The sequence below is a fragment of the Musa acuminata genome, chromosome BXJ1-3 (assembly GCF_036884655.1).
Source record: "Musa acuminata AAA Group cultivar baxijiao chromosome BXJ1-3, Cavendish_Baxijiao_AAA, whole genome shotgun sequence".
NCBI classification, from domain to species: domain Eukaryota; kingdom Viridiplantae; phylum Streptophyta; class Magnoliopsida; order Zingiberales; family Musaceae; genus Musa; species Musa acuminata.
Window position 1 is genome coordinate 12,037,863 of NC_088329.1, and position 22,433 is coordinate 12,060,295.

The 22,433-nt window shown below is 39.1% G+C and overlaps 2 protein-coding genes and 2 non-coding genes across 10 annotated transcripts; all 4 read right to left on the reverse strand.

The window, feature by feature from the left end:
- Positions 1 to 1,833: 1,833 nt before the first annotated feature.
- On the reverse strand, positions 1,834 to 1,996 carry LOC135639352 (U1 spliceosomal RNA). The gene has a single exon (XR_010496901.1). It is a non-coding gene; the product is annotated as a U1 spliceosomal RNA (small nuclear RNA).
- Positions 1,997 to 2,132: 136 nt separating this feature from the next.
- Positions 2,133 to 7,821, reverse strand: LOC135623180 (short-chain dehydrogenase TIC 32, chloroplastic-like). Its single transcript, XM_065125818.1, has 8 exons — positions 7,522 to 7,821; positions 6,701 to 6,932; positions 6,506 to 6,585; positions 5,750 to 5,903; positions 5,490 to 5,568; positions 4,485 to 4,569; positions 3,802 to 3,848; positions 2,133 to 2,422 (listed from the first exon to the last, which is right to left on the reverse strand). The coding sequence occupies exons 1-8, from the start codon at positions 7,625 to 7,627 to the stop codon at positions 2,264 to 2,266; spliced, it is 942 nt and encodes a 313-aa protein (XP_064981890.1). The 5' UTR covers positions 7,628 to 7,821; the 3' UTR covers positions 2,133 to 2,263.
- Positions 7,822 to 9,963: 2,142 nt separating this feature from the next.
- LOC135623186 (aquaporin PIP1-1) lies at positions 9,964 to 11,677 on the reverse strand. The gene is made up of 4 exons (XM_065125830.1): positions 10,921 to 11,677; positions 10,552 to 10,847; positions 10,339 to 10,479; positions 9,964 to 10,265 (listed from the first exon to the last, which is right to left on the reverse strand). Exons 1-4 carry the CDS (start codon positions 11,246 to 11,248, stop codon positions 10,170 to 10,172), a joined length of 861 nt encoding a protein of 286 aa, XP_064981902.1. The 5' UTR covers positions 11,249 to 11,677; the 3' UTR covers positions 9,964 to 10,169.
- A 1,835-nt stretch (positions 11,678 to 13,512) lies between these two features.
- LOC103973377 (uncharacterized) lies at positions 13,513 to 21,783 on the reverse strand. 7 transcript variants are annotated; one of them, XR_010491281.1, is made up of 11 exons: positions 21,469 to 21,783; positions 19,377 to 19,539; positions 19,088 to 19,279; positions 18,818 to 18,954; positions 18,215 to 18,259; positions 17,945 to 17,998; positions 17,231 to 17,335; positions 16,934 to 17,140; positions 16,754 to 16,839; positions 14,275 to 15,197; positions 13,513 to 14,051 (listed from the first exon to the last, which is right to left on the reverse strand). It is a non-coding gene; the product is annotated as an uncharacterized LOC103973377 (transcript). The 7 variants fall into 7 exon arrangements; XR_010491278.1 differs by having other exon boundaries at positions 19,073 to 19,279; positions 21,469 to 21,782; XR_010491289.1 differs by lacking the exon at positions 21,469 to 21,783 and having other exon boundaries at positions 19,088 to 19,151; positions 19,247 to 19,279; positions 19,377 to 19,479.
- Positions 21,784 to 22,433: the final 650 nt, after the last annotated feature.

Genomic DNA, 22,433 nt, shown 5'->3' on the forward strand with positions numbered 1-22,433 from the left:
GCGGCTATGTGGTCCGCTGGGTCGGTGGAGCCGTCATACGTGTCGAGAGAGGGGAGACGAAAATTCTGTGGGACCGTCTGATCCCGTATTTCGGGGACAAATGGGGATCCATGATGTATGTCCTCCCCGAGCTCTCCTCTCGACCTGCGGACCTCTTTCTGTACCTCGTCAAGCCGTTGACTGACGAGGAGCAACTGGGCTCGCAGGGAGTCCGTCGAGGCCGAAGGAAAGGCCTCGGGTTGGGTGTGGCCCCTCCGGTCCATCGTGACTCGATCAGTGAGCGGGGACGATGGGACCCGAGGCGAAGTGGGAAGCTCCAGGGGCTACGCTTGAGCCTGAGCAGGCGGCTCCTGCTGTCGCACTGGTTCGGTGGACGGGGGATGCAGCATTCCTGAGACGAGTGGAATAATGGACTGTATCATACCGGTTAGAACTTGGACCTGATGGGTGAGGTCGAGAAAGGCTTCGGACGAGACGAGCGGTGGTTCAGTGGAGGGGGCGTCGGGCGGTAGCAAGCCCTGGTCGTTGAAGATTCGCCAATAGCGCTCTGAAGTTGCAGCGGGGTATTCGCTACGGAGACCTATCTGCGGGGGATGTTCCCCTGGAACCCCGACCGGATGCGCCCCCTCGACTGCAGCTTCGGCTAAGTCGGCTTGGCGATCCCTCGACATCGACCCTCCTTCTAGCGCCATTATGTTAGTGTAAACAACTTTTTAGCCGTGACCTCGGGGCCGACACGGCTTGGTTCGGGTCCGGATGACGGGTCGCCGATTCCTTCGGGAGGAGGTTCCTGGCCAACGCGCCCGGAGATAAACGCCTCGCCTTCGTCCCTGCACACAGGTTGGGACGGGAGAACTCGACCCGACCCCCCCGACGATCAAGTCAATAAATAATCGTGGTGGGGTTGTTTGTTCTGTCTCCTCTCTTTTTCGTTAAGAATGCAAGGGTATTTATAGGGGAGTTCGGTGTTACCTGATGTGCCTGCCCGCAGGGGGTAAGATCGTACCTTCTGATGACGTTTGACATTGCTATCGGCGAAGTGTGTGGAATCGAACCTGAGCGGTCGTTAATAGGCCTCGGTTGGTGTTCCAACCCGTGTCAGTCACGCGGTGTCGGACTAACAAGGAAGTGAGACGTCAGCGGGTGTCACGCAAGTCTTATCGTAATTATTACCCTCGTCAATGGGGTAGGCATGCAGGTAGGTCGCTAGTGGAGCCTCTTTTTCTCTGAGTTTCTTTCTCTCTTCTGTCTGCATCTGATGAATCGAATTTAGTGTAGCGTGGGATTAGGAGTTAAACAGGAGGTCTCCCACGAATTTGTTCTGCCTGGGGATTGAAAGGGATAGCATCGAAACTCCGGTAAGAACTGTTCGGTAATCCAATGGCAGTCCATGATATTGAGGATATAGATCACGACGCATTCCTGATGGTCCCTGACATCGTTCGTTGCGAGCGAGCGCATCCATGAGGGTTTTTAGGTTCAAAAACGTACTGCAACTTGTTCGAAAGATCAAGATCGAGGTGCATTGATGTGTAAACATATCCTACCACCGCAATTCTAGTTAACAACTGTCGATAATGAGAACTTTAAATGTGTCGAGCATTCAAAGCTGACGTTAAACACCGACGAAAATTGAGTCTGATCCAAGTTAGTTGCCCGTCAATGTTATGTTAGTCATTGATGAGTCCATCTGATTACTTTAATGAGTCGTCACCTGGATGACGGCTACTAATATGCTTGCAATTTGTGTCCATCGACTACAACCGTACAGTAATTATTGCTTGTGTTAAAAAAGTCTTTCTTCTTCCGAGAGAAATTTTCTGTTAGATTTGGGTAGGGGCCGCGCGAACGCGAATCCCCCTCTACCACAAATTATGACATCCACTCTCCCACTTGGGGGAGATGGTAAGCCAGCGATCCTCCCACGTGCAATAGAGGCAGCTGGCTTAGGCCACGAGCCTTCTTGATCGCCCGTCGACCCTGTCCAGGTAAGTATGGTTTCCTGACGCGGGGGGCTCCCTATCTTATACACCTCTCGCCCCCTTACTGCATCTAATATAACCGATGTGGTACTATTTGCATCTCACAAGCACACCATTCTGAACTCGAATTCTTTTCCAAGAACACTTGCATAAACCCAAATGGTATCACGTCCTTTATCGATAAATTAAATCCAGAACAAACCACAATAACATCCTTGGAAGTATTTATTTGTTCTGACAAGCAATACTTGTTGTACTATTAACCATAGGTTTCAAACATATCAGGTAACTAAATCTACACTGAAGTCCCACAGTTTCTTCGCCAAGTCCACATCCTTGGCTTTTGAACTTGGCTCAGCTAAATTGCTGTCGCAAAAGTACCTGCCACTCACCTCCTTGACTTGAGGATGCAGCGCTACGTAGCATGTGGTTGCTGCCCCCTGTCAAGAAATTGATTGAAAAAATCACCATATAATCCAAATTAATAAATCAACTGAGTGATCTTTTTATGCTTCACTTTCTATCAAATGGACAACATGAGATAGTGATGACTGATCACTTCATATATCACAACGGAGTATCCATGAAACTGCAAAACTAAATCCGTGGATGTGCTTGTTTTCCTTTGTTAGATATTTTTATTTCTTTTCCAGCTTTGTTGAGTGTAAGGAACCTGGCTAATGATACTCGAGTCCTTGGAATGAACCAGATAGTGATCAGGAATGGATTTGATCATCTTAAAGTACTTCAAAATTATTCATCTCACACAAGGATTTATATAGAACAGAGTAGGCATTACTAGTAATTTATATTTTTAAACAAAAGAAAACACAGGACTGTATTCCTAACTGAGAATGTATATGAATAAGACAGTTGCAAGGTCAAGAAAGATCCTTGTCCATTGGACTGTTTGATGTTATAGAAAACACTTGCAAAGAGAAATGCACAACATGCGACTCATGATGTACATAGATTTCAAGTAAAATGACATTGTAAACTATGACAATACTTGATGAGCAATACATGCATATTGGTGTGTGATACAAAAATTTAACAGTATTCTTGATTAAAATGATTATAAAAATTCCTTATCAGATTAAAAAAATAAAAAGCTAAAAACTTAGATAACTAAATAACTATAGTAGTCATTTGAGTTTTTCATTTTTCAATTCGACTGTGTTCAAGGTAAGAAATGGATGCATATTAAGCTCCTTGATTAGTCAAAGCAGGTAATAAATAATCTAGAAAATCAAATTCTAATTGATAATCACATTTTATGCACCGATAACATGAAACCTCAAGCTTCATGTTAAATAAATTCTATAAAATAGCATAATAAACTCAAGTCATGGTTTAATATTATGCCAGGCGAGTGCGAGGTGATTTTATTGACTTATATCTACAAAAATAGATGTTGATCTAGTAATTCCATAATCTGGTGATCTGCCTACATAGTCAAAGTGGCAGAACCAAAATTTTGATACCAGCATTGGTACCCACAAGGTTTGTGTGTACCAGTCAGTATGGTATTGTATGCCCATATCAATCAAAAATTGTTAATAGATTACTTGATACGTCGGCACCAAAAGACATGGTATGGTCCATAAATATGGTATCAACATAGGATCACCTTCACCACCAGTCCGCCAGGTCCTACTTGCTTAATAATTGACAAGAAGAATGCTATCTTTTGGTTTAGTTTAAATATGTCAAACATGCATTAATGTGTGAAGATGACTCAGATGCTAGATAGCTATTGTTTATTGTTTGTAAGGACTCGACTCACTAAAAATATAAACAACACAAACATAAAAAATACCTGCTGCACATTTTTCAACACTAGCTTCCCGAGCGTACGAGCAATGACTGCATTAGATCAAAAGAAGATGCACTGTGTTAGATGAAACATCAAGGACTCAAGCTTACATTTTAAAACTGAAAACTTCTTAGATGAACTTAAATGCACATATTTGGTTTTGGATTGTGAACTAGATTAAAGCATGAGTAATGTCAGAAATTTGCCTGTGACCATCAGTTCAATCAAGTACGCTCAACCAGGCGTTACACAAATCAACTTAGTCTTCATTTGGTAACTACTGATGCATAAATCATCCCATAATACAATTATTGACAAAACAATAAAGATCAACATTGGAATGGTGACGAACCTACTATGCAAGATTTTCATCATTGTGAATTAAAATAATCAATATACATGATAAATATATCCTCTAAGGCCAGAAGTCTTATCAGAAAAGTTGAATGTCCATGATTGGTCACAAGATGAGATTAATGTCGTTTCTCACTTGAGGCTGTCTTGTATATCAACAAAATAGCTTTCTATTCATCTATATGATACAACAAACTGAAAAACAGTTTCGTAACCTGCTTTGCCACACGTTATTAAATACTCATGTCCAGAACCATGAATCAAGTACAAGCATTCTCATGTCCAATAAATCAAATATTGCAAGAAAAACACATGGAGCTCTATTTGTTTACCATCTATGAAACTGTGGTAACGAAGAAGATTTGTGATAATCGATCCAGGATGAAGAGAATTGGCAATTATCTCCACCTTCTCTTCCTGTTGAGACAAATAAAGAAGCCAGCTGATAATGTTCCTCATATATGCATATCAAAATCAATAGGAATAATAGCATGATACAAGGAAAAACTCCAAAAAGCTTGTTGTCAGTTAACAAGTATTACACGACCACAAGCAAAATTCAGTTCACTTTTGGCCCACTATTGATGGCTATAAATTTCCATTAAGCTAAGAATCTGTGAAATTTATACTCCTGATAAGCTTACTTCAGTCTCAGCATTTATATTTACATTATCAAGTGTAAATTGAGATGCTTCTTTTCATTATTTATGGTTTTCATTATGCAGAAAACAAGGATCCTATTGTCTTTACAGATTATGGAATCTTAAGGAATGTATACCTCCATTTATCTTTAGACCATGGTATATTGGGACCAGGATCTCAACATCACAGTCCTTCCTCTTCTAGTTACTTAAGCTATTTTTTTGTGATATAGTTATTGTGCAACTTTTTTTTAAATGACAACACAGAAATAACTATTACATAATGACAGTCAACATAATTTTAAGACCATCTATGTCCATATCAATGTAATATGTAACAACGACTATTGTCTTCAAAATTTTTATTTTCAAATTTTGAGCAACTTATCAGAATTGAAAATTGGTTAGCACCTAGGAACCTTCATGAGTGACAAACGGAGCCAAATAGCACCCAATAGCTTGTTCCCTGACATGGTAACAGTTGAGTGCCGAGCTAAAGAACCAATTGATGCATAAGGTTCTTAACAATTAGAAAATTGTAATGCCTATTTGAGGACATCTGTCATATAAACGCAGTAAATCAAGCTTTACAACTGATGAAGGATATGTTCCAAGAAATAACTGAGATATTCACACTAGATTGTGAAAAATGAAAATTGTGTTATAATAATAGTTGCAGTCTCTAGCAGAATGAACCTTGAAGCATTTTGCAAGTTCATTAGCATGCAATATATTCGCAAGCTTTGACTGCCCATAGGCACCAATGCTGTTGTATCTGCAAGGAAAAAATTATAAACCAATAAAGAACTTCTTCCTGTTTCATCTTGTCTAATATAACCTGAATTTAGACCAAAAAGAAAATAATAGTACAGCATACAAAAGATCAGAAAATTTTGGCCGACTAATCACAGGAAATCTCAAGTTAATATATTCAGGAACACACAATTCCATCGTACCCTGACTTATCATTTATTTTATCAAAACGAATTCCTTCACTGTATGCAAATCTATGCCCCTCTGATGAAACATTAACAATCCTGCCTTCTATTCTGGATGTACGGGATGCATTCTTCATATTGTCCAATAGAAGGTAAGTCAGAAGAAAATGGCCTGCAAAACATTAGACTGAACTTCAGACATAACTTTGGCCATTAAACACCAAATTGGAGAACATAATTAATGTGTAAAACATAAAAGGTTGAAAATGTCCAAAATTAAAATGTAGAAGAAGGTTCAATGTTCCATACAAGCAGCAACAGTAAAAATTTGCTGCTCCCAACTGAATTATTCAATGAGCCATCAAATCAGTTCTTATTAACTCCGATAAAATAATCTACGGTCTTCTGTGACCATCCTGGTTATATTAACCCAAAATTTCCCAGACTACGTTGTCAATATATTCCTGATTCTTCCATGGGCATGACAAAACCATGTTAGATGATTCTTCCATGTCTATATTCCATATTAACAGCATGCATTCGTGCATACATCTAAACATCCTCATCTCTTCAAATCTTTGCATAAGTCTTTCCTAATCGTTAGTCACCTACAGTGCTTCCTTTTCAAAAAAAGAAATATAAAATGCTGAATATTTTTTTTTTTTGGAAGAGAATAGAAGATTCCCATATATTTAGTTGTCATAAAAAAAAATTTAAATGCTTCTGCTAGTGCATACAAAAATCTCAGAATGGCCAAGGCATCGGAGCTCATACCAACATGGTTAGTTGCAAATTGCAGCTCAATACCATCTTGAGAGAGTGAGAATGGAGTTGCCATTACCCCTGCATTGTTGCTTCCGATGACAATAAAAAACACGAAGACAAACAAGCGAAAGAGTTTAGTAGATGTTGCAAACAGAATTTTGTGTATCTCAAGCAAAAAAAATAACTCGTAGTTGGGTCTCTTACATAAGGATGTTCAGAGGAAGATTTAAGGAATTGAATTCAGAGGCAAACTTTCTCACTGATGCCATCGAAGTAAGATCCAACTCCATGACATCAACCTCGGCAGCCGGAATTTCCTTTAAAATCGAGTCCTTTACTGTGACACCTGACGACAAATTCCTAACCGCCATAACTACGCGAACACCTCGAAGTGCAAGAACCCGGGCTGTTTCAGCACCAATTCCACTCGATGCTCCTGCAACCATAAGCATTCAAGCAAATATCACACAAGGATCACTAGTTCACTACCTTGTACAACTAAATATATCAAGGAAAAGGTCCGCAATTAGCTATAGAACTACTTCAAAAATATTTTAAATCACACAAAAGGAACTGTTGTATGCTATATGACAGCGTGGTTCACAGGATATAGCAGATATCAAAATCAAAATTCTCAGCACCCCCAAATCAATCTTGCAGCTCAATTAGAGAGCAGACCCAACAATAACAGCCGCTTAATTGAAGACCACGAACTCTATTACGACATATAAGGCAATCTTTCCTCGTCCTATGATACCCATCCCGAACAATTGAGCATTAGGTCCAAAACATCGAGGTATGTCTAACGATTCTCCATGTCATCGTAGCTTTGATTGTTTCTCCTCTACGATGGCACTCCATAATTACTTCATCCTACGAGATAATCTGATACAAACGCCGCATCAAGAGAGAGCGAGAGAGAGAGAGAGAGAGAGAGAGAGAGAGAGAGAGAGAGAGGTCTCGAGAGAGTAGCGAAGCTAAACAACTTCCGAATCAACAAAAAAAGAAAGGGAGATCTGGCGGACCTGTGACGACGGCGGTGAGGCCGCTCCCATCTAATCCTTCGGTGACCTCCTCCGCGGTGGATGACCAGGAGAACCCCGACGCCCCCTTCCGGCTGAACGGCCACATCTCCCTCTCCGTCCGTCTCGCCCTTCTCCCCTTTTGGTCTCTCTGTCCACGATCTTGCCGACAAGGTTTTGGGGATTATATCGGTGCTCCGATCTTTTGGAGCAGAGCACCGAGGAAGGAACGCACGAAGCCGCATCATCCCACTTGATGTGTCCACGAGAGAGCGAAGACTAATGTGGCCGCATCGCGACGTTGTCATCTGTGTCGGTCAGCGTGATCGGACCAGATCGGAGTGGGTGGGCATTGGTTTCCGGTGGCCGAAGATTCGTGTTCTCTTTCATCCGACGGTGCAGATTTGATGAAACACCGGAGGATGCGTGACGTCATGATTACGCCATCCTGTGGAGAATACTACCCCTCAAACACGACGATGTCGTCGAATCTACATTTGTAATTGTTTGAAGAAAATCTTTAAAAAAATGAATTTTTATTTTTTAAAATATCTAATAGCCATAATCTCATATCAGTTTTTAGGTCAAAAAATTTAAATGACTTGTTATTATTTTTGAATGATTGATTTGAATAGAATTGGATGATAGACTTACGAACAATGGTATTGTAATGATGAAATAATATTATTGGAGATGATGTTAGGTTTTGACTTCTTAGGAAATACCCAATTCCTCGACAATTGCTATTAATTTGAAGCTTAGCAATTAATCCTAACTCGAGTATTCATTTTTCTATCCAAACATAATTCAAATCTAAAGGAAATGAATCCGATTTCATTGGGTAAAGTAAATATAGATTGACATTTAATAGTCAGAATGGAAACGAACATGATACAAAATAAATTTCATTTTATTATCCTAATTCGATCCTTCCTTGATATATTTTTTCTCTTCATCCAATCTAGTTTTAGATTTGAATCAAGAATTCAATAATATGATTTAAGTGAGTGAAGAAAATCCAACTATACCCCCCCCACCATAAAAAAAAAAACACTAAAGCCATATTCTTTTTGGCAAAGCACATCCACAAGCATAATATATTCGCACAAAAAATATAGTTACCTAAAATAGGTTTTTATTTTTTTTTATAAATCTACGTTCATAAATGAGTTTAGAGGGTTCGAAAGATAGCACAGAATATTATATGCTTTTTTTTTTTTAAAGACAAAATTGTGAACCTATGACTTTTATAATTATTGTAAGAAAAAAATTAAGAAAGATAAAATTTTAATTATAAAAAAGGGCTAATTAAATGCTATCCCTTATAATTAAGTAGACCCATCCTAGTGTTTAGACTTATAAAATTTACATTAAAATTTTTATAATTATGAAAGTGAAACATCTAGTTCTATTTATCGTAATGTCATCAGTTTCATCGACGAAAATATAAAAAAATAAGTAAAATAATAATTTTAATATTCTAATTATATTTTCAATGGTGACGAACGATAATGTTATTGGGAGTCATGAGTAATTATTGTCAATGCTCTACATTTGAGTTAGCGTTGGGTGTCAATTTTATCGGTACTAACATACAGGTAGAGCGTTGATATCTACATCGTCGTCTCACCTCTTGTCTCTCTTCTCATTCACAATAGTATCATCATCGTCTGTCATCATCGAAAACATAATTAAAATATTAAAATTATTATTTATTATTTATTATTTAAAATTATTTTTTAAATTTTAAAGATCAAAACGATAAAAAATCCAAGTCCAATGAGTAATTATAATTAAACCCAAATAAGATTGAATTTATCTAACATAAAAATATATATTTTTTATGTTCTCTGGTCTACGTGCAAATAAATGCTTTCTTTTTCAAAACAATCATGCAGAAAATCTTGCAGGTGTCTGTCCTGTGGAGAAGAACGTGAAGAACAGTGGGGTGTCTCAAAGAGCAGCCGAAGAGGCATAGAACACAGGTGTGGCAGGTCATCCTCGTCGCCAAAGACCGTGCCCTGAAGAATCCCAAGTCCCAAAGCTTTCAGTTGCAGGCAGAAGCATCTTCTTCGTGCATGGCCTCATCCCACCAAAACCCGTCTGCTTTGCCAAAAGGAACATGGGAGGCACTGCTTTGGACGGATGGGAAAACCAGGCTGCCAGAACCACACCTTTAGCAGCAGCCCCCATGTAGCAGTTGGCCTACCACGCCGCTCCCATCACATCCCACCTAAAGGTTCTCCCCATCACCCACCATCATCGTCCATCTGTGCCAGCACCGGCCACCATCATTGCTTTGAGAGTATGCCACTCGCTCGATCTTTCTTTTACCTCCGTCCTTCCCTTGTTTTCCATTACTTTATTTCACTCCAACTTTGGTGAGATAAGATGAAGATGTTAATAAATATATGCAAAGAGATAAGGTTTCCCAACAAGAGAATATGCTTCGGAAGCTGGCAAACACCACATACTTAGATTGAGAGACACAACGACATGCATCAGTACTTAATTTACACTCTTGATCGACGACCACAGTGCTGTGCAAATCACAGTTCTGGAACACACTCCAAGCCAGAAACAAGCCATGATGAAAGAAAGGCACACAGAATCATGAGACAGGTGATTATGAGAGGAGATGGAAGGCTCTCTCAGGGCCTGCTCTTGAATGGGATCGCCCTGATGACTATCTGGTGGTAGATGGCAGCAAGAGCAGCTCCAATGAAGGGTCCAACCCAAAAGATCCACTGAGACAAGGAAACAGGACAGTTAGTAAGTAGTGTCATCTGAGGCTTGTGAGGGTTCCACAGACACACTTACATGATCATCCCAGGCATGCTTCTTGTTGTAGATGATGGCAGCGCCAAGGCTTCTGGCAGGGTTGATGCCGGTGCCGGTGATGGGGATGGTAGCCAGGTGGACAAGGAACACGGCAAACCCAATGGGGAGGGGAGCCAAAATCTGCACAGATCCGTAACACTTGTTAGATCAGATCAACCATGGTCAACATCAAGAACTTGGACATGTACTCACGGGAACATGAGAGTCCCTGGCGTTTCTTTTGGCGTCAGTAGCAGAGAAAACAGTGTAGACGAGGATGAAGGTGCCGACGATCTCAGCACCCAGGCCATCACCCTTGGTGTAGCCAGGAGCCACGACGTTAGCTCCGCCACCGTTGCTCTCATAGAGCCCCTTCTGGTACCCCTTGACCACACCGGCACCGCAGATGGCGCCCAGGCACTGCATCACCATGTAGAACAGAGCCCTGGTCAGCGACAGCTTCCTCGCCAGGAACAGCCCGAAGGTCACCGCGGGGTTGATGTGGCCACCTGACGATTTAGCAGAAGTGAGTCGACCAAAAGGTTTCATAGACCCAAATGGAAGGGAAAGCAGATCCCTTACCAGAGATCCCGGCGGTACAGTAGACCAAGGCAAAGATCATGCCACCGAAGGCCCAGGCAATCCCTTGGATGCCCACCGTGGAGCACTTGCTGTTGGACTTGACCACGCCCATGACCGTGAGGATGGTGATGTAGAGGAAGAGGAAGGTAGCCATGAACTCCGCTATCCCAGCCCTGTAGAAGGACCAAGAGGTGAGCTCCCCGGGCTCGAACAAGGGAGCCGGTGGCGGTTCCTTGTAGTCCTTGTCGCTCTGCGCTGCCGTTCCTATCGGCTGCCTCTCCGAGAACTTGTTTGCTCCCAACCTCACATCTTCCTCTTTCCCTTCCATCTTCCTGTTTGCTTGTGGTAAAGGGCACGACAGACTCGTTGAGTGGAGGAATCAGGGTGTTGTTGGGACTTTATAGGCGTAGAGGCGGGGTGGCGTGGTAGCAGATGGGTTGTGCTGTCTCGCCACGAGACTAATCGGAGATGGAGTACAGTGCTAATAAGATAGATAGGGATGATTCCCTGATGGCAACATGGCGTGCAATTGTGGCCTCGAGGCTTCTTTCTTTACCATCTATCTGCTTTTGCTTTTTGACCTGCTCCGTAAAGCAGCTCGGCTACGTCGAGGTTAAGAATGGCAAAAGCTTTTCCCGACGCTCGGCTCGAGGCGAAGCGGGTTTGCGTTCCTCTTTACGTCGTCCCGTGGGTGAGCTGAGGAGGAGGGAGGACACGACAAAAGCAGGGATGATGAACGAAACTTCGCTGCGTCGGAAGCGCTTCCCAGTGAGAGACGACCGTTGCGGCCTTGCGGAGCGAAGGGACGACGTGCGTTTAAAGTTGGGATTCGCAGACAACGGCTACGGATTCCACGTTGGCTGTAGCCATAATGATTTATATTTTAAATTCTAAAATTTAATTCAAATTATCGGGTTAATATGTATATAGGTGATTTTTTAAAATTATTTTGATAAATTCTTGGATAACGTTTTAAGTTTTAAAAAATTTCATTGATCATCTCGCAATCAATTTATTTTTATCTCTCTCTCTCTCTCTCTCTCTCTCTCTCTCTTTTTTTTTTTAATCTCGTTGGACTTAACATTACCTTTGTAAATCATTATTATCCTTATCTTACAAGCTTTACACGCAAAAAAGGATTTGATGGGGTTCACGAAGGTAGAGACAGTTCTGGTGCAAGGAAAAAAGAGGTGTTGCGATGATAGCTTTTTTCGTCCTCCCTCGCTTGTATCTTTTATGCATAAGGAAGGATTTGATAAGATCATTGCCATAGCTGGCTGCATAGGGGTAGCGACAACAAGATTGATCGAGGCAAAGAATAAATAATTATTTATAATTTTTTTTAAAATTTTTTTGAATATATATATATATATATATATATATATATATATATATATATATATATATATATATATATATATATATTGGACGTGAAATAGGATTCCTACCACTTCGTGTCACACTCGACCGCCTCACATGTCACAGTGGCCACTGATAGCAATGTTTGGCCGTCGTCAAATACACTAGTGTATTTGGCGGTGCAGATGACAGAGTCGTCTCGTGTCGTGTCTTCCTCGTGGAATTGATGGTTGATTCGATCAACAAGAACGTTCGATTGATATCAGACAAATGCTACCTTGATCGCCATGTTTGATTCTTCATCTCGCGTTGATTAACCTGCGTCACGTCGTAAAGGATTGCATTATTACCAGGAGATGACCTGCTCTTTACGAACCGTCGCAGCGAGCCAAAGAAGAAGAAGAAGAAGAAGAAGAAGAAGAAGAAGAAGAAGAAGAAGAAGAATAATAATAATAATAATAATAATAATAATAATAATAATAATAATAATAATAATAATAATAATAATAATAATAATAATAATAATAATAATAATAATAATAATAATAGTTATTTTTATAATGATAAATGAATAATTATTGCAAGTCGATGATTTAGATTAAGTAAACTATTTGTTCTCAATAGATTCTTTGGACCATTCACTTGCAGACAAGAAAAGAAGGTGGAGATGACATTGAAATGTCAGCATATTGCCGACGCAAGTATTCCTCCTCCCACGGATTGAAGAAACAGCCAAAGGTTCTCTGCTGGCCGCGAAACAAAAACCACACACACAACCACCACTCTACGATTAAAACAAACATTTCCACACCGCGGTTGGCCCACGAGTTGCCCTAATAGGACCTTTTGCGGTCGTGCCACACGTCGAGCATAAGGGCCCCAACAAGCACGTTTCCTGGTTGCACACACAGTTACGGTGATGTTTCGAGGAAGAAGAATTATTACTAACGCCTAACGAGGAGGAGGTAACCTCCGAACGAACATTAATATGAATCTTCCTCTTCGAGGTTGGGTTTGTAGGGCAGGCGAGGGACCTCTGGCAAAGGCAAACCTTCGGCCTCTGATAACATGACCATTTTATAATATATAATAGATGGTTGCCAAACGACAACAAGATGCTCTGTCATGTGGCAGCATCGATAAATCATGCCATGTAAAATTAAAAAAAAAAAAAACGAAAAAGAGGAGAAAAAGGTGTACAAACAAATTCGACCATTGCACTATGATGGGAAATCTGAGAGAATCTAGAAATTGACATTTGGAACAAACTGAACGGGAGAACAATGGGAGCAGATTATTACAACATTAAACTGCGCCTACAGACTACCAGTCTGCCGGAAACAAAGGAGAGAAGCCTTGAAAGTTTAGACAAACATTTCCAATTACTTCTGCCCAAGGGACATAAAATAACAGAAGACCTCTGCTAAAACTGGTGCCTCTGTGTATAGACTGCATCTTACACTGAAACTGTACCCATTATTCCACCTCAATCTACTCACCTAAAGCAGTACTCCGTTGCTTCGCAACATATTTTAGTTTGTAATTTTTGTCGGGCTTTGTTCTAAATTTAGGCTTGGATGAAGATTCGATCAAATCCATTCCAGGCACCCCACCTTTTTCTCCGCTACCAAATTTGCCATGTCCAAGGCAATCATAAGAATGTGGCCTTTCCTCAGAGCAATCATACTGGGGATTATCACAGCTATCATATGCTTCAGTTTCAGATGGTAGAACTAGCTTCACATGATCTGCAGCAATGGCCTCCTTCCATCCTGCATAATATTATAAGCTTATCAGATTCGTACACTATGATCAATACAAAACAATGCACACCTAGTTGATCACCATGCATAAAAAAGAGACTCATTATTTTTTTCACTCAACATTGCTGTACAACAGATATGGTTCAGTTCACTTGTTCACAGAGATTAAGTTAAAGAGGGTACGGATCACATACTTCAGAAAGGAGGGACATTAATGAGAGAAAATTCTTACTCTCTGTGAGAAAAGCCTCTGCAATTTTGCTTGAGAACAACAATGGCCCTGCACTTGTTTGGGCTGCCAAAGAGTCCTGCTGTGCCCCAGGAACACTGTCTCTCTTCTCAACTAAAGCAAGATGGGTCTCGCTGGGAGAAACTTGGTCAGAATTTTTGGCCAAAGACACATCCAAGTTATAGTCCTTCATATCAGATATAGTTGTCAATTCATACCCACTTTCATGGCATCCCACGGGTTTCCACAGCATTCCTGTTGAAGATTTGACATTGTTGTGTTTAGTACAAGGCTTGACCAGCTTCCCTTGAGAAGATTTAGATCTATCACTGCTTCCAAGTGCTACACATATTGAACCAATTATAACCTTCGAACCATCAACATAAACCGAATGATCTGGATGAATCTTGTCCATTCTGTCATATGGCATCTCCTCTCGCCTATTTTTCTGGGTCCAAATCTTATAACCAGTGGTTGATGAAGCGGCCTTTGTGTCCTTATAGAGACCATTTTTTTTTGGACCTGAAAATTTTGCAGCAGGGACCTGAAATGTACCAAAACCATTTTTAATGGTTTTTTTTGGTTTGGAGAGTAAATGCTGCGTGGAAACAGGATGTTGTTTGTCATTCATCTGATTTTGAACAATATACTGAACTGCAACCTCAGTATCCACATGCATCCTGAAGTCGGTAGCCATAACAGGGTCCAATGATGGAGTAAAATGATGGACTTGGTTTTCTGATATTGCTGGGGTATTCAAATCTGAATGAGATGGAGTCCTTGAACTTGATCTCCCAGGGAATTCTGTTTTGCCGTCTGTACTTCTAATTGAACCGATCCTATTTTCTACACCAATTAAGTCCTTTGTTTTCTGTTCTTTCTGCCTAAGTTTCTTCAATCTTTTCCTTTCCAGAAGTTCAGCTTGCCTGTAATCAACAAGTCAATTTTTCATCAAGAAAAAGACAAAGATCAAACCTAGGTACTCTGCAACCATGAATGATATCCTTTCTCATGATTATTAGATAGCCACAGAAAAGAAAAAATATATATATATATCTACAGAAAAAATTAGAAAGCAAAAAAGAAACTATTATCACTATTAGTGTGTGATTCTACAATAAACTTAACCAAAGGGTACATACAGAACACACTTAAATTCACAACATGGTTGCTTCCTAGTACTCTAAAATCATGAGCTAACTGGTTCCAACTGTTATCAACACAAAGTTTATAGTTTTCATTACATCACTGATACATGCCATAACGAATCAGCATTTATGAGTCAGGATATGATATGCCATCTGTCAGGCAAAGGTTGGTCTACTGGCTGGCATGAAAAAACAGCATTTGATAGCAGTGATAGTGAGAAAGTAACAACGTTAATTTGAATCTAAATTGCCTGCATTAGTTACATAATTAACATGGTCCGCACAGATAGTCACAGAGGGATACAAGCCCAACATTGTCAGGGACTATACAAAACGCCTTTATAATGCAACCATGATTACTTCCAGATTGAATTACAGTAATAATCAATTCCGCAACAGCTGAAAGCGTGACCTTGAAGTGCAAATATGATTGCTAAATTAAATTGTGAAAGATATTCAAATCCAATTAGCTGTTTCTACAAACAGAATCATTTGAATGACTTCTTAAATTCACAAATTATCAAGTTTCATATGACCATTTTACCAGGGTGCAATCATTCAGGAATGTTAAGAGGGTCGACCAAGGTATAGGGAGCACTTCAAGGCTGACAGAAAGTAAAGCCGATTTACAAAACTCCAATTTTACAAACTCTTCTCAGTCATAATTCCAAATTATTCTACATCTAGTAATAGCTTGATTTGATGTGTTGAGTTAATTGTAGAAACGCTAAACGAGTTATCTAAAGCAGGGCCTTCTAGCACAAATTTTCACCCATAACTATTTTATAAGAAAACTAATGATCAAAGACTCTGGGGTACTACATAACTTCATATGTCAATGAAATACTTGAAACTCTTCTTTGCAGCATTATTAAAAAAATTTTACAAAGAACAGACAGGAAGCAAGCATATGCATTTTTTGTCCTTTTTCTTTAACCTCTCAACCTGGCATGTGCACAAAGAGTTCAATTGTAGTGAAGCTGCCACAGGCAAGAACTACATGTTATCTGAACCACAAAATTGCTGATTAACTGATTAATAAAACAAGAAATGAAGGTAGGACTCCAATCTTTAGAAAAGGTGACTAAATTGTCACCCTTTCACCATGAGATTCAAAAATAATGATTAATGCAAACCTTTGGTAATGGTCTGTTAGAAATTGCATTATAACCTAGAAAGGCATCTTCATGAATGGACACAAAAATTAATAATTAACAAAATAAGAAAGTCAAATCAGATCAAAAAAATCTACCCAACATTTTTTTTTGTTTAATCAGATATGTAAGATCACTATAACAACGTTGGTTCAGTCACATGTTAAATCACCCGATTACCTTCTCTGAGCAGCTTCCTCTTCCTCCATGAGCAACTTATGGCATCTTAAAGCTTCAGCATCCTTGTCAGCAACCCATGATTTGACCTGTAAATTGGATCAATTTGGTCAAGACTTTTCTTCTTCCCCACAACAAGTAAAACGATAATAAAACATGAAAATATGGAGGACTTCACCATACCAGTTTCTGCTCAAGCAAGAAACTAATACAAGCAATGAGGTTTTTCATTTCCAGTGCAATCTTTGATACTTCACCGTCAAACACAAACTTCTGCAAGGACACAGCTGTGCCAGTGCACAAAAAAGTATTTTCACTTGCATCATCAAGGATACTAAAGAGTTTCTTGGAGCATATCGGTGGGCTGGCAGGCCTTGCTTGGATCACATCCTGCAAAATCATCATAGTTCGATGATGGTACTTGTGACATGCAGATAAAAATGCATAGAGAGCCTGCTATAAGTAGATTATGCCCATTACCAATAAAGCAGATCCAGCCTTTGCATATGTTTGCGGTAGAGAATGAAAGAATGGCTTTCCAATCCATAATGACAATACCCTTATGATTGAAGCACCACTAACCTCCTGAAAATGTGCTATTTATCAGAGTCCTCTCAAGAAAGCCAGTGCATCATCAGCATGCATCTTCTCAATTTTCCAAAATGACACAGATGATGATGCCCAATAGAGTTCATTTAAAGTGACTATGGAATAAACTAATGTGCATCTCAGTAGGTGCAAAAGGGGAGAAGGAAATTTTTTTTGTTATGTAATTGATTTTATTTATTTAACTTTTATTTCCTTTTTTGTTGTGGAAAGTGATAGGGTTTGCTTGTCAAACCCTGCTGCTAAATTCTCACAGTGGAAATTTGGAAAGGATGATTTTGATGTAGTCACTTTTATAAAGAATAAGATTACAACTAATGCAATCATGTCTTTCACAATTTAGATTTATATATCCATTTATTTATCATTAAAAAATTCCATAAAAAGGACCTTTAAATTATTATTTAATCTGCAGAGTACGAGTCTAGATGGTCTGACATTCTTTTTTTTGGATGACAGTGTCCAAGTGAAAACTCTGTTGGACTTATACATCTATGCACCTCTACTAAAGGTTTATGTAGACAAAAAACAAGAAAAACATTTGAATTAATTTTTGTTCTTTTCAAAAGGTTGAAGTGAAAACATCACCTCTATGGACATGTTTGTGAAAGAAAGAATTTCTTCAGCCTTATCCGAAGATAGCTGAAATTACAACATGCAAAGAAGAATTAGTGTCTGAGAGAAAAAAGGAGCAAACTAAACGACAGTTGCATATGGCTGATAACTGAGCATGATCCAAGACCAAATCCAAGTCCAACCACTCGTATGAATAGGTGCCTTCAGTGAAAGTTCGATATTATGCTTCAACTTGCTTAGCCGTATTTACAGTTTATATTCCAAATTCAAGCAAAGTATTACCTTATCCCAGAAGGCACCCAAATACTCCCTGTTCCTTGGAAAATCCTACAAAATTGTAACCACCCATAAACAAGAAAAACCATATGCAAAAGTTAGAAGTTTTAAAAAATAAATAACAGAAATGATATCTTATTATGATGTGAAAGAACAAATTGTTCCAAGGAAGTTCATATGATCAATTACATGCTCAATTCTGGTATGTTCATAAAACTCAGTCAGAAAAGAATAATGATAGATAAACAAATGGTTCATGCAATACCTTTTAGCAGGATTCTTTTGATAGAAAACCTGTGGATGTATAGATAGATAGTATAGGACTCCAGGCAATAATGCAAATGACCAAAGAATAGGGGAAAATGGAATTGTGAACTATTTGCAGATGACATCTTAATTTATAACTTCCACAAATGCTCGAAGAACAAGAACAGAAAGACATACTGATTTCTTTTTGGAAATTTATAAGTAGTTTAATTCCAAAAGAACAAACGATTAGTTATTATTATAGGCATCCATGTTCAGGTTAAAGACAATAATAATGCTTTAAAAGGAGATCTCGTTAATGAAGGCCATGCTGCGAAAGGGAGATAGGGTGGAGAATAAGACCTTATCAATCTTTAAGGTACGCCTATGCACAAGTATGTGTCTTCTATAATTTATCATAGAGCAAAACTCTCGAGAACACTTTTCACATTTCTGCAATTGCACCTTAGCTGGTGAGAACAAAGGCCATCCTGGAAGATCTGGCAAATTAAGATAGGGTTCATCTATAAACTCCATGAACAAACCCACTTTGATTTAGCAAGAATTATAACCTATCACTAGTTATATCCAAATACCTTCTTTAGAGACTTGACATACATTTTTCAGGCTCACCGTTTGCCCTTGCAGCAGCTTGAGCAAAGGCTAGAACAGCTTCAGGAATTTTGAGTGCTTGCATCTGTTCAGATGAGGTTTTAGTCCCCTTGATAGTGCTGCCACTATCCTTTGAAGAACAACTATCTTCCATAGCCTCACTCATGCCAGCAGTCTCACCTTTGAAAAGTTCAAGAATGCTATCCTTTCCTCCTACAAAATTGTCCAACAATTAATCTTTAGAAAAATTGCTGCTTTCCTACTGGTCTAGAGCATTGGAGTAAATGAATCCAGTGAACAAGATTATCACCAGTTCTACAGACTGAAAGAAGTGTTTCTTTATCAATTGCTTGTCTAATGATGTTGTTCAGGGAGTCCTGCCCTTCCTTGCCTGGTTTCATCTCCCCAAATCCACCACAAGCTCTTGATTTAGCAAAAAGAAGTTCAACCTTTGCAAGAAATATGCTTCGTTTCTGTTTGTAAAGAATACACAAACATAAATCAATGTGAAATCCAAGAACTATATCAGAAAACACAACGAGGCATGTCAGATGAATAAAAGAATGATCAGCCCTTGAGAAAATCAGAAAGAAATCTAAGTAAACTATTGCTTACTCGACAAAGAGGTACTGCTGTCAGTGCTTTGATACAAACTAGTTGGCAAATTGCAATGGCTAACCACAAGAAAGGAGCTACAAGACCAAGTATAATTAACAATGAAATGGTTCTAAAACTTGCAGTAGCTATGTTGCAAACAGAATATAATAGCACATTGACATACACAAGCAGAGCTCCAAGATCACAGAAGTATCAAAAGAACATATAAATTCTTTTTTCGTCTAATAAGTATTTGTTGTCACAATAAGCATTACCAGATAAACCCTGCTAAAGTATCAAGCATCCATTCATTGAACTAGACACGACTGTCAAGAATGATCAGATGTTTTAGACGAAAGGAAATAATATAATATACAACAAACGAATATATGAATCAACAATTTCTGATTGTTGATATTGTCGACAATATTTTAGATAACACAGGCACTAGACAGACAGCTAAAGGACCATATACTGCTATCTCGATCTAGGTAACTAGCCAACTAAATGGCCGCATACAACCAATGCCCACATCAGTTACAGTGGCTTTAGTTAAACCAACAGAAGCAGTAGTTGTTGCCTTACAACTGCCAGATAATGCTGAGAAAGGATCTCAGATGAGTGTGCCTTTTCCAACTCCACTGAGACAATAACATCTAGCATCTCAGATGAGTGTGCTGACATAAGTTCACAAGTATTTGCAAGTTGCATCATGGAGAAAGAAGGAACAAGAAAAAGAAAAAAAAAAAAAGCAAAAGAACTGTGACATGGAGATCTCTGCATTTCTCATCTTCTTCCCAACCTAAAATATCTTTCCAGATTTAGGCTCAAAACACAATCTACAACTTAGATAACAAACTTCTAGGTAGGTAATCTTGTTACTATCTAATATCCAAATTAAGTAGCAAGAAAAAGATGTAAGAGAACAACAAATGGATTATTTACTTAATTCCAGATCATAATAATTGCCTCTACCACTTTCTTAATTTATCATGAGTGTTATTTCTCTTCTTACCTTGTGCCCATTCTCCACTAAATGCCATAATGACGTACCCTGTCTACGATACAGAATGAAAATGTATGCACTTCACAGTTTGCATACAGTACATGTTATCTGAATACATAACAAGTTACTTGAATGTAAGCTATATAATTAATAAGTATCTCAATATTCTTAACTGACAGACTTGTCAACTTTATTGAAGAAGTGTCAAATTTGCTTCAAAATCTAATTTAAAAATACTACATAAGTTGTCATTTGATAAGACATACTTTTATCAATGAAAAATTAGCTGAAGACTTTAACCAATTATGCAGCCATGAAAAGGTTATAAGGTTACTTAGAAAAATGTTAATTATTTCAATTAGCAAGGAGTGTAACAGGGATAAACAATCATGATTGTGGAACTGTTGCATTACATGTGTCAATGCAATCAAATCTAGAATCTCCAAAGAAAAACCTGCTTCCCAAATAATTACCTAAATATCAACCTCCAAAAGCACTTAGATTCCGAAATTTATTGCCAATTACACGACATTTTATACATAATTATCGAAAGCAATCATTGACACTGCACAACATGAAACTGAAACCGAGCTAACATCGGATATGCATCCAAAAAGACATCAACTGGTGCACAAATCACAAATTAGGGCCCTGATCTGGTACCAATACATGAACCCAATATTACATATCATGTCATAATAACAAATCAAACGTCTTGACGTTCGACACCAGGCTAACCATTCGGAGTTCAGCTCCAATGTAAAAGAAACCAAAACGATGAAACTAAGGACAAACTCACCAAGGTCAGAAACTAAAGACGATAGTTGTAGGAGATCAATAACGATCCAACTTGGGAGAGACTCCGCAACGCCTTCGAACCGCGAGATCTCGGATCGCCGCAAGAACGATCAATGTGAAACAAAGCGGGCAGAGGGCGAGACTTCGATGCGGATTCAAGAGATCGGCACCGGTAGGAGGAGGGCTCGGCCAACGGGGAATCGGGGAGATCGGAAGGAGGCGTCGCGGGGAAGACGAGGGCGGTGGAAACCCTAGAAACGCGGTTGTCGATGGAGAATTCTCGAAGGAGACGACGAACTGGGAGAGACGGGCGGGATTATATACATAAATATACATATGTATATATATGTATACATATACGTAAGTGTATATATATAGACAGATACATATGTGTATATATACATATATATATGTATATATACATATATACATATATATATATATATACATATATCCATGTATGTATATTGTATTATCTATGGTATAAACAAAGGCACGATGGGGCAGATGATGAGTATAGGTATCGAGAAGTCTTGGTCATTGATGTCCGTAGACGTGAGCTTAGAGAGTTCGGATCTGTTATAGTAGTCGAACGTTTCTAGATGAGGATTCTCGATAGTTTTATCGGATGAGCAAGAACGAGAAGAACTATCAACACATCTCACAACTATTCATCCAATTGCTGGTGATCGATATCTGGATTTATGAAATTGTTGAGATCAGTGGCATCTAAATCATAATGGGATCGACATCCGAGATCTGTTAGCGATAAGAAAAACTAGCAACAGGTAGACACATTAAGTTTGTCACATGTTATGTATTTGGCTCGATGTCCTACTTAAATCAATGCTATCTCATTGATCATAAACGCATCGAAATCCGAGTCAAGCAGTAGCCCAAACTTGCAGGCTGAGTTTTCTCTCAGCCGCATGAAATATTAGTTCCCATCACTGCTGATCGCCTACA